Source organism: Erpetoichthys calabaricus, chromosome 1 (assembly GCF_900747795.2).
Source record: "Erpetoichthys calabaricus chromosome 1, fErpCal1.3, whole genome shotgun sequence".
In the NCBI taxonomy this organism is placed as follows: domain Eukaryota; kingdom Metazoa; phylum Chordata; class Cladistia; order Polypteriformes; family Polypteridae; genus Erpetoichthys; species Erpetoichthys calabaricus.
This window is the reverse complement of record NC_041394.2, coordinates 23,844,300-23,856,999: the sequence shown is the minus strand read 5'-3', so window position 1 is coordinate 23,856,999 and position 12,700 is coordinate 23,844,300. Positions and strand designations below refer to the sequence as shown.

Sequence of the window (12,700 nt, the reverse complement as noted above, 5' to 3'; positions counted from 1 at the left end):
AGTAGTTTGCTATCACCTCACACATCTCCAGCAGACTGGCTTCAAATCCCAGTCTGATCACCACATGTGTGGATTTTGCATTTTCCTCCCCGTGTATTACGTGTGTTTATTCCTTTTTGTATTATGTTTATGTTGAGGCAGCTTGTGTTATTTTTACATCAGTAAAGAAAGCCAAAATGCGAATGTATTAAAAAAAAACAACACACAGAAGTCTGTTATTTCCTCAGACCCATAAATTTAGAAGAAAATTAGCCTACTATACTATCTGTGTTCAATAACATGGCAGACACAAGTGGATGTAAAGGAGGTCTTTCTTCTTTATTTTATTATCTCTTAATACAGACTAACATATCAATCAGCACGCGTATAAAACAAATCAGACACACGTTGTACATTACATTTCCTCCAATTTTACTTGAAAAGACATATGAAATATTAGTACAAGAATTTCATGATTAGTTAAGGAGGTAGATTGCCCCAAGCCTGACGCCATTATTCTTCCAAATTACACTACAGAACGTTAGTTTAATTAGAACAGGCCATTCAACCCAACAAAACCAGTTTCAGATCCCAGCTTGATCGATGTCAACGTAGAAGTTGATGCGTCTCGCGTTATTTTTAGGTTGATTTATCTAGTCATTTTTTTCATTATTAATAAAAAAATGATAAAATGGAAAAGTAAGGAGGTTCATTCAGATGTCAGCCACATAGTTTTGCTCAATGCGATGCTTCACCCCCTTATTGCAGAATGCGATAAAAATCTTCATATGTTAGGTACATACTGTACATGTATTTGGCGTGCATGACTTCAAAGTGAAGCGTCTGAAGAAAATTAAAGCAATGCAGTCTTTATTCTGTTTTGGAAAAAACATTCCTCATCTTGTCAGCCCCAATTAGTCTCATGGCAGCACTCAGTGTTTCTTTCACACTTATGGCAAACAATGCTAAGGCACTATATACATGAAGGACACATGCATTGGCTGATGGTGCACTTCATCCCCCCATATAAATGGCAGCTGATGCCTCTGTCCCTCAGTCTTTGTCCTCTTCATCAGATATGAGTTGATCGATCACTTATTGAGGAGGACTTGGTGGTGAGGGTGGCCACAGCATGAGAAGGCATTTCATCGTTCATGAAGTTCTCCATGACGCTCTTCAGGGACTTGCGCATGCGCTCCTTGAAGTCCTGTCCCATGCACACATACAGCAGGGGGTTGAGGCAGCTGTTGAAGTAGGCCAGAGTGACCGCAAACAAGTCAATGTGCAGCAGGTGGAAGTGCCATGGGGAGTTGGAAGGGGTGACTGCAATCAGGATACTCATGATGTGATATGGCAGCCAGCAAACAAAAAAGGTGACAATCACTGCACAGATCACTCGTACTGTTTTCTTTGTCCTGTTACCGAATCCTCGGCCATTCTGACTCACTCGTCGAAATATGAGGAAATGACAAACTGTGATGGAACCAAATGGGAAGAGGAAGCCCACCAGGAACTGATAGATTCTCATCCCAAGCTCTATGGCCTGGACATTTTGACCAAAGTAGCTGAAGCCAGGCTCACAGATGATCTTGTCACTAAAGATATCTTTGAATTCTCTACGGTGAATAAATAATGGAAGGCTGAGGAGCAGTGCCAGTATCCAGACCAGAATACATGTCACACTGGCACGGCGGGCATTCCGGTGGTTCTGACACCATACAGGTTTGGCTACTAGGATTAGACGGTCCAAGCTGATGACACCAAGCAAAAAGATGCTGCAGAACATGTTAATGAGAATGAAGCCAGAGACCGCCTTGCACATGTGCAATCCAAAGGGCCAATGGTGGTCATGAATGATTGTATACATCATAAAAGGGAGAGTGAGGCAGCAAAGGAGGTCAGCACAAGCCAGATTTAAGAACCAGATTGAATTGACAGAGCGCTTCATTTTAAATCCTGTAATCCAAATGACTATAGCATTGCCTGGAACTCCCAACACTATAATCAGAGTATATAAGAACACAATAAGGATATGGTGGACTTGGAGTTTCACATGACTCCCTTCTTCTGTGTTCCAGTCAGTTGAGTTCCCGTGAGTGTGGTTCTCAGTTGAGTTCAGTTCTTCTCCATAATCAAGCCATGACAAATCAAAAGTCTCCACCATGTTTAGATTTGAAAGTGTGTGAGCACTGGGGAATAAAAAAAACAGAAAGGTGTTGATCAGACCTGCTTTTCAGACAGAAATGAATTAATTCAAAACACACTGTATAAAATAGTTATTTGGTTAAGTCAGTGGTGCTCAAGTCCCAGCCTGGGGTTCCCCTGTGGCAGCAGGTTTTCTTCCTTTTATATGGACTCCAATATTCACTAAACAAGCTGTTACTTCTCAAGTTTTGTACCAATCCAGAAATGGCGAGCTACTTATGCTAAATGGTTTTACTGAATCCACTGGTCTCTTACTTCTGAACACATAGAAATCACTTCTGCTTTTTTTAATCTGTTACTTCCTGACTCACTGGTTTGGGAACCCCCACATATGATATGCTGTTCGACCCGTCTTGATGTCTAGTTATGCAAGATATTAGAACATTAGAACAATCTGGACGAGAGCAGGCCATTCGGCTCAACAGAACTCACCAGTCTTGTCCACTTCATTCTTCCAAAATAATATAACAGGTCTCTAAAATTGTACTGTCTACCACACTCCTTGGTCACTTATTCCATGTGTCTATGGTCTTCTGTGTGAAGAAAAACTTCCTAATGTTTGTGAAAAATTTACCCTTAACAAGTTTTCAACTGTGTTCTTGATGAACTCATTTTAAAATAATAGTCTTGATCCACTGCACTAATCCCCTTCATAATTTTAAACATGTACTGTATCCTCTTAATCTTCTTTTGTTTAAACTGTAAAGGCTCAACTCTTTTAATCTTTTCTCATAACTCAACCCTAGTAGCCCTGGAGTCAGCCTCGTCGCTCTTCTCTGGACCTTTTCTAGCACTGCTATGTTCTTTTTGTAGCCTGGAGATTCAAACTGCATCCAGTACTCCAGATGAGGCCTCACCAGTGTGTTATAAAGCTTCAGCATAACCACCTTGGGCTTGTACTCCACACATCAGGGCGCTATATAACCTGATATTCTGTTAGCCTTCCTAATGGCAGTTGATACTGTCGACTCCACTATGACTCCTAAATCTTTCTCACCAGGTGTACTTTTCAGACCTCCCATTACATCAAGCTTTTTAGGGATATCCCCTATTTGTGGCCTTCCAGACCCAAAATATTCATTTTTTAGGCCATATTTAGTCAATGTTATGTGCATGAAAGTACACTATTATGATAAAGAGTAAACTGATATGTGTCTTCAGTAAAAATTATTAGAAGAACTGATAGTTGTGCATGAGACATCAACCTACCTTCTAATGGGATAGATACAAGGAGACAAAGTTACTCATTTTCAGTAAACTTGGGGTTTGGTAAGGTAGCCATGTGGTGTATCATTTTAGGCCATTTAGAGGTTGATGATCATGATTATGATAATATTGTTAATATTTGCTTCTTCATTGGTGGTCCTAGCTCTCTGAAAGCCACTCTCAGAAGGTTAAAAATGGCAAATTTCAAATATAAACATAAATGGGATCGTTTTGGGTCTGGACTTAGAAAATTGTTTTAAACTATTTCAAGGTCAGCGATGATGAGGGTTTACTCTGTTATGTATAGTATGTTCTATCCATCCATCCATCCATTGTCCAACCCACTGGATCCAAACACAGGGTCACGGGGGTCTGCTGGAGCCAATCCCAGCCAACACAGGGCACAAGGCAGGGAACCAACCCACCGCAGGACACACACAAACACACACCAAGCACACACTAGGGCCAATTTAGAATCACCTAATCTGCATGTCTTTGGACTGTGGGAGGAAACCGGAGCGCCCGGAGGAAACCCATGCAGACACGGGGAGAACATGCAAACTCCACGCAGGGAGAACCCGGGAAGCGAACCCAGGTCTCCTAACTGCGAGGCAGCAGCACTACCACTGCGCCACCGTGCCACCCTAGTATGTTCTATTATGAGGTTATTTTTTATTTTTGATCTTTTGCTATGAATCTAGTCCTCAATGGGCTATTGGAGAGTAGAAAATGACACATTTCTTTTACAATCGAGAATTTTCAAGCTTTAAATATTTAAATTGAAGCACACATTTTATAGCATTTTCAAATATTTGGCGCAACTGTGATTGAGTGTTTTGTACTTCTACATCATGACATTTTCATTCATTGCATTTCTTATGAACAGCTTACGCCAATTCAGACTTTTTGTCATTCTTCACTTATATAAAAATGGATCCTTTTTGGTTGGGTTATAACTTTTGTGATGCTGTTTGACAATGGTGGCAGGGGAAGCTGACATATCATGATATCACAAAGCTGTAAGGTACCTGATTATGGTCAGAGCCAGCAATATACTACAGGAAGGTTTACTCGAAAGAGGCTGCAAATATTCTGTAATAACTCTCGCTAGGACGAAGCAATCTGAACAAAACAACGTGCAATGTGCTCCTCAGTATACGGAGCTTCGAACAAGCCAGGATGCCACTGCGTCAGAGCGATGAGGTAGGTGCTGGACAGCCGTCACGACGTTTAACCTCTACCGCCCGTACCCCTTCGCTCAGTCACTCGACTTCTCATCAGGATGGTGGTGTACAGTATTGAGCAGCGTGTCTTCATGATGCAAACCTATTGGGTCACCAATTCGATTAAGTGATGTCAGAATCAGCTGGATGATCATGGAGCATGACAGAAATTGAGTCCTTCTTCGGCAACAGGGTAATTTCAATTTGGCCACCAGATCTGACACCACCAGACTTCTTCCTTTGGGGTCTGCTCAAAGGAAGAGTCTATCGGAACAAGCCTCGCACTGTGGAAGATTTGAAGGAAAACATCTAATGTGAAATTGCTATCTTCCCCCCGAGACACTTGCTGATACGTTCAGGAACATGGAGCGCCACATCGAAATGTGTGTGGCAGAAAATGGAAACCACTTCCAGCTTTGCATATAATGAAATCGATTACACGTACATCAAGGTGTATAGAGCGTATTTATTTGGTTCAGATTGCTTCATCCTAACAGGAGTTACAACAGAATATCCGGGGCCTCTTTTGAGTGAATCTTCCTGTTCCACGTCCCTAGTTTGCGCAGAGATGTCAACACTGGTATCATGCAGATCAGCTAATGCAACATCACCAGGTGTGTAGTAATAGAATGCCCTGAGCTTAGTTGTCAATGAGTGTACTGCCAATGTGTGCCATATGGTTAGCATTCACATGTACAAGAGTTCAGTGATCTACCTGAGTATCATGTATTTATGTTACAAATCTGAACTCATCACTGAAGATCAGGAAATGTCTTGACATGCCAAAAATGCAGTTTGAGGTCATTTAATATCAAGTACTCAGAGAGAGAGAGAGAAAGGCAAACACATCTAACTGTACATCTATGAAGAAGCTGACATATTGGAATTTCTTAGAAAAAAAGGAAAGAAGCCAAAGGAAATCCATGAGAGGTGGAATGCTACTTTCACACAAGTAATTTAAATGTCGTTGGGAATCAATTAACGATAACCCCTCTGTCCTGTGGAGACACCTTCATAGTAAATCCACCATGGTTAATGAGAGAACGTCACGTTAAATTAATATTAAAGTCTTGTTTCAGCTGGCACACTTTCCACAACCATCCATATTGATTTGATGATTTCAAAGGTCAGTTCCCAAATTCTGACACTGGATCAAAAAATAAGAATTTGGTCATGAGAACTTGGACCTTCTTAGTGGAAATTCCTCTGACATTTTCTCATGGATTGTTTACTGGTGATAAAACATGGTTTCACTACCATTACCCTTAAACCAAATAATAATAATAATAAACATAATTCTTTACACTTATATAGTGCTTTTCTCACTACTCAAAGTGCTTTACATAGAGAGTGAGGAGCCACTTCAACCATCACTGTTCAACAGCTTGTTAGCACAAATATCTAATGAGCCAATCACATGGCAGCAACTCAATGCCTTTCGGCCTGTGGACATTGTGAAGACAACCTGGTAAAGTTCAAACTGAACATCAGAATGGAGAAGAAAGGGGACCTAAGTGACTTTGAACGTGACATGGTTGTAGGTGCCAAACGGGCTGCTCTGAGTATTTCAGAAACTGCTAATCTACTGGACTTTACACAAACAACCATCTCGAAGGTCTACAGATTATGGTCTGAAAAAGGGAAAATATCAGTGAGTGGCAGTTCTCTGTGCTAAAATGCCTTGTTAATGCCAGAGGTCAGTGTAGAATGGCCAGACTGGGTCAAGTTGATAGAAAGGCAAAAGGAACTCAAATAACCAGTTGTCACAACTGACGTATGCCGAAGAGCATCTCTGAACACACAACACATCAAACCTTGAAGCAGATGGGCTACAGCAGCAGGAGACCACACCAGGTGCCAGTCCTGTCAGCTAAGAACAGGCAACCGAGGGTACAGTTCTCACGGGCTCACAAAAATTAAACAATAGAATACTGGAAAAATCTCTGGTGGGTTGGCACCCTGCCGGGGATTGGTTCCTGCCTTGTGCCCTGTGTTGGCTGGGATTGGCTCCAGCAGACCCCTGTGACCCTGTGTTTGGATTCAGCGGGTTGGAAAATGGATGGATGGATGGATACTGGAAAAATTTTGCCTGGTCTGACGAGTGTCAATTTCTGCTGCGACATTCAGGTGGTAGGCTCAGAATTTGGCATCAACAACATGAAAGCATGGATCCATCCTGCCTTATATCAGTGGTTCATGCTGGTGGTGGTGCTTTAATGGTGTGGGGGATATTTTCTTGGCACACTTTGGGCCCCTTAGTACCAACTGAGGATAGTTTAAATGCCACAGCATAGCTGAGTATTGTCGCTGACCATGTCCATCCCTTTATGACCGCAGTGTGCCCATCTTCTGATGGCTTCTTTTAGCAGAATAACACACCTTTTTACAAAGCTCAAATCATCTCACACTGGTTTCTTGAACATGACAATGAGTTCACTGGACTCAAATGACCTCCACAGTGGTGGAATGGGAGATTCATATCACGAATGTGAAGCCGATAAATCTCAGTTTTATTTTGATTATGATCAAGAAAATTGTCAGCCATCCAGGATCTTAGTTCTACAAGACAATTGTGCAGCTGATTTAATGCAGAATTGCACACAGGAATAAAAACCTGTGTGTCATCAGCATAACAGTGAAATGAAATATTAAACTTCCTAAAAATAACTCCTATAGAATGAAGATACTGTGGTGGGTTGGCACCCTGCCCAGGATTGGTTCCTGCCTTGTGCCCTGTGTTGGCTGGGATTGGCTCCAGCAGACCCCCGTGACCCTGTGTTCGGATTCAGCGGGTTGGAAAATGGATGGATGGATGGATGGATGGATGGATGGAATGAAGATATATAGAAAATAAAATATGACCCAAAATGGATCCCTGAGAAAGACCTCATTTAATAGGAGCAGTAAACAAAAAAGAGGAATTGAAAGTTACTGAAAAGTGTCTATCAGTGGTGGGCTGGCGCCCTGCCTGGGGTTTGTTTCCTGCCTTGCGCCCTGTGTTAGCTGGGATTGGCTCCAGCAGACCCCTGTGACCCTGTAGTTAGGATATAGCGGGTTGGATAATGAATGGATGGATGAAAAGTGTCTATCAGTAAGAAATGACCTGAACCAGTTAAGAGCAGCCCCTTTAATGCCCACCAGATGCTCAAGTCACAACAGTAAGATCACAGGATCAGTGGTGTCAAGAGCTGCAGAAAGGTGTAGAAGGAATAGGACTGCTGACACCGCCTCAGTCTTATTCAATTGATAGAAGCATTTTCTAAAATGTTTGCCTACACAATACATTAGAGCATACTCAGTCGGAGGTTCTATTATAACCCCTACAAACCAAATTATAAATGGAATATTCTAATTAACTTTGTCATTCTGAGTGTAGAGTAGTTCCAGTTTATGATCAGCCTTACAGTTGGTAAGGCACGGAGGACAAATAATTTCAAACCGTACTGAATGTGCTGAACGTACCGCACGTACAGAACGTACTGAATGTACTGAAGTGAAGCCTATGTGAGTTTGCCATTGAGAAATAACACGATCTTTAAGTACACAAATTAACTGAAGTTTAACACGAGGAGGCTAAGACTGTAGAGGAAGCCCTTTTCCTTTTTGCCTTTTATTCTGCGTGTGTAAAAACATTTTCTGAATCTGAATAATTTGTTCTTTTTTAAAATTTTCATTAAACCGTTTTACAATGAACTTTATTGAACTGAGAAATTTATTTTGTTACGCGTTTGCTGGATCCTGCTTTGCTAACTCAGTTGCTGCTCGATTTTTGGAACTTGGAAAAGACGCGACTACATCCCTCTGTTTTTAATTCGGTTAATGAAATTGCTTAATTGTAAGTGGGGTATTAGATAAGACTAATACAGCAACAAAAATAAACATCATCAACAGCAACAATAATAATAATAATAATAATAATAATAATAATAATAATAATAATAATAATACGAGGGACGTTCAAAAAGATTCCGCACTTTTTAACTCTATTTATTATTTCAAAAACAAATTACAGTTTTCTACATAGTCAACTTCGTTTGGGATGCAATTTTCCCAGCGTCGCACCAACTTTTTAATGCCCAATTACTACTCCTCCCGCCTTCGCCGTTTCCAACGAAAATATAAAAGTGCGGAAACGTTTTGAATGTCCCTTGTAATAATAATAATAATAATAATAATAATAATAAGAAGAAGAAGAAGAAGAAGAAGAAGAATGCAGCGTCCCAGCCAGGTTGAAGCCCCTTTAGGAGTGACTGTTGGGTCAGATTGAGGGACTGCGGAGTATAGAGCGTAGGACTGACAGCGGGGGTATGATGGATGAGGAGACCCGGGACGGGAGGAGGGTTGAGAGGTTCGTTGAAGAAGGGGCTAGAAGGTTGTGTTGTGGGGTTACGAAGTCGGCGTTTTCTTCTTTTTCTGTTTTTGTTTTTCTTTAGCTGCGTCTCTCAGGACCGCAAATATGAGAGAAATATAGGAAATTGTAAATAGTTAAAAGTCAAAGACGTTCATTTTTTTGCTGTTACAACCCTGTGTTTTTTTTTTCTTCTTTATTGTTCAAATAAACTTTTGTGAGCTTTACTTCGTCTGTCTGTTTTATTTTTTTCTTCTTTTTCGAACCTGATGCGGATGTCGCTACAATAATAATAATAATAATAATAATAAGAAGAAGAAGAAGAAGAAGAAGAAGAAGATACAGACTCTTAAGGCAAATACTATAGTCAATCAAAAGATAAACAAATCAATTGATAAGTAATGTATATTGTACAGAAAAATTAAGTTATATAGTATAAATATTTAGCATGGGATGTAGGGAGGAATCATTGAATTGCCAGATAACTGTGTGTTTGGGGGGCGTTCACTTTTTAAATCATATGGCTACTGTTAATTGTCTATGAATTGCTTCGCTGTCATTATCAGAATAATCCTCTTCTTATGTCCCAGTACGTACGATTCCGATTTTCTAACTTGGGTCCTCAGATTTCAAAGTTTAGTAACATGGCGGATGTATAGTTTGCGACGGTCTTTGTTCCAGTATTGCACGCAGAACTGTAATAATTCACGAAAAAAAAAAAAAAAACGCGACAGTGCGCGCACCTCAACCCAGTTTGTCTCACTCGCGAAGCCAGTATACCACACACATAAAGCCAGTACACGACTCACATGTAAACGACGTGCATACACTCTTAAAAAAAGTGCCAAAGTCGCTTTTCAGAGCGATGCCATAGAGGAACAAATTTTAGCTTTCAAAAGTCCCATCTACATGAAGGATGAAGGAATGTCTCTCTTTTGCCGTGTTACTGTTATTTTGACTCCTTCCTGTGTAGTTTGTTCGTTTTGTTGTATCCTAAAAACAAATAGAGCAGACACACTGCAAATGTCTGGCTGCATCATCTTTAGCATCAGAACAGTAAATAACGGATTAAATAACCAAAATACCTGGAAAGACAGATTGAAAATCTTGTTATAAAGTAAAAATAAAAAAACACATTATCCTCATATAAGCTGCTTTGTACATTTTGAGAAAAAAATGACCAAACTTTGTTAAATAACAGCTCACTTAATTAAAGCCAGGAGTCCAATTAATAACAGATGTTGGTTGGACCAAAAACCTGCAGCCACAGGGGATAAGGTGGTAATCTCGATGGCAGGAGCGCATGGAACGCCATTTGTGCCAAAGTGAAAAAAAGTGAATTATAAAATAATCACATGAAAAAATGCAATTACATATGGAAAGTCCCTAAATTTTGAAAGCCTGCAACAATTTTTATTAAAGATTGATTGTTGGATTGATTGATTGATTGATTGATAATAAAACTGGTTTAAAAGAGACATTTTAAAATATATAATACGCTATTTTGAAATGCGCCATCCAGAAAAGTCCCACTATGACATATAAAAAGTGTTTATATATAACGTAATTTTGAATTAAAACTTCCATCCATTTTCCAACCCGTTGAATCCGAACACAGGGTTACGGGGGTCTGCTGGAGCCAATCCCAGCCAACACAGGGCACAAGGCAGGAACCAATCCTGGGCAGGGTGCCAACCCACCGCAGGACACACACAAACACATCCACACACCAAGCACACACTTTTTTAGAATCGCCAATCCACCTAACCTGCAAACTTGCAAAAGTCAAAATAAATGTGCAGTATTGAAAAGAAATAAAACATTGATGCAATATTTAATGATAACTATTAATATTAATATTATCAAATATTGTGTTATTTATCTATGTAGTTCAGCTATAAACAAAAGCATGCACTTTGCTTCGAAACTGACACCATTTATTTGTTTATTTGTTGCCATTTTGCCAAAATAATGCTACTCTTAAAGTTATATATCCAAATGTCCCCGCAAATTTAAAACACACAGATACGCGTGAGCACTTATTCGGGTCCAGGATCAAATGTAACAATTTTTGTCTAGTACAGTATACCGCTAGATTCAGCACTTATTATGGTCTTAGCCCACGCCCATCTCTGATTAAGCAAATGGAAAAGCGGGGAGGCCTGCGGTGGGTTGGCACCCTGCCCGGGATTGGTTCCTGCTTTGTGCCCAGTGTTGGCTGGGATTGGCTCCAGCAGACCCCCGTGACCCTGTGTTCGGATTCAGCGGGTTGGAAAATTAATGGATGGATAATCAACTTTATTTTTCTTTCAAAACGGTGTTTTTTCAATGAATTTGATATATCGCAGAAACAAATTGTGGTAGAGCAATTCAAGTTTCAGAATTGGGTAAAGCACCTAAATCTGTAATGTGCACTGATATTTGTTTATTTATTATTACTTATTAGTTTTAGTGCAGACCCGAGTTATCAGACCTTGATGATGGTCGTTAAGCCAGTCCCACCTTCTCCATTAGTTGGCACACTCACACTTAACGCACTCCGAAAAAGGAAGGTGGCGGGCTGATTCTTTAGAGCGATGTCATTGGGTTTTATTTAGATCTCTAAGAGGCTCCATCCACAACCCTGAAGAGATGCTAAGGGATTTATTGATTACCAACGGGTTCCTGATTTATAAGAACGCTCCCTGCATACAATTTCAAAGCCAGACTCAGCTCAGGTTTTCGTTAGTATCCTGTCTACAAGACATTAAAGATTTCTTTTTTGTCCACATATTAGCAACCTTCTCAAAGCCAAACGAAACGACTTTACACGTCGAGACCTCTTCAAGAATAAAATGGCTCTTTGTCAAACAACAGTTCTTCGAGGAACCACACCGAATAGGAGAAGTGCCATTTTAGAACCGTTATTTTAAAATCGCCAACAGGAAGAGCGCATTAAGACACCCCCGGGCTTACCTGTCTCGATGACACCTATACTTGTCCTTTAAGACAAAGGTAATCACTGCGGACTCACAGACCACGAGCTGACCACTAGTCGGTGTTCCGGAATGTGCAGAGTTCAAGCAGCTGAAGAAGTTCCTCCGTCTGTTTACAGCCCTAATTTATTCGTTAGAGAGCTTTATCTAAAGTCCTCTTATGCTTTTAGTTTCTTCTGATTTCATTCCGTGATGTGTCAGCATTCAGCCGGTTGGTTCCGATTTTGCTCGTTTCCACTTCGACACAGTAAAATAAAAGACTTCAGTTTTTATAGGCAGAAGATTCAGAAGTGCAAAAGCTGATGGAGAGTTACCCGTGCACAAACTTACGGGTGCCGAGTCTTCATGCCGAGTCTGCAGAAAGGAAACGGCAGTCCGGCAGTGGACGAATGCAGTGCGGAAGATGAGGACAAAACCTGTAGCGCCGTCGTGAGCAATGGGATTGTTTTAAACAAGGAAATTACTCTTATGAAGATTCATCTCCATATCCTGTTTCAAAGGCTGCGGTTTATTTCGCAACTGTTGAGTTAAGACGTAGTTGTTCTGTTGTCCATCTCTGGTTTTTCAGGGTAGCAGTTGCTGTAGACCAGGTTCTCAGTATGGTGTCTATCCTTGAGCTAGCTGTTCATTCAGTCACAATGCATTGGTATTATCCTGTGGTAAATTAACCAAGTTCATTGTTGGATTAAGACTTTATGGTGCATCAGCACCTCCGGTGCCCCCACACACACATTGAGACAACTCAATGCAATACTACACTTCAA

The 12,700-nt window shown here is 40.6% G+C and overlaps 1 protein-coding gene across 1 annotated transcript; it reads right to left on the bottom strand.

Moving 5' to 3' along the window:
• Positions 1–299: 299 nt before the first annotated feature.
• On the bottom strand, positions 300–12,378 carry LOC114647722 (C5a anaphylatoxin chemotactic receptor 1-like). The gene is made up of 2 exons (XM_028796349.2): positions 11,917–12,378; positions 300–2,168 (listed from the first exon to the last, which is right to left on the bottom strand). Exon 2 carries the CDS (start codon positions 2,141–2,143, stop codon positions 1,052–1,054), a length of 1,092 nt encoding a protein of 363 aa, XP_028652182.2. The 5' UTR covers positions 2,144–2,168; positions 11,917–12,378; the 3' UTR covers positions 300–1,051.
• Between the last annotated feature and the right edge of the window lie 322 nt (positions 12,379–12,700).

Excerpts from the sequence above, each read along its gene's own strand:
- LOC114647722 (XM_028796349.2), bottom strand. The coding sequence starts at position 2,143 with ATGGTGGAGACTTTTGATTTGTCATGGCTTGATTATGGAGAAGAACTG.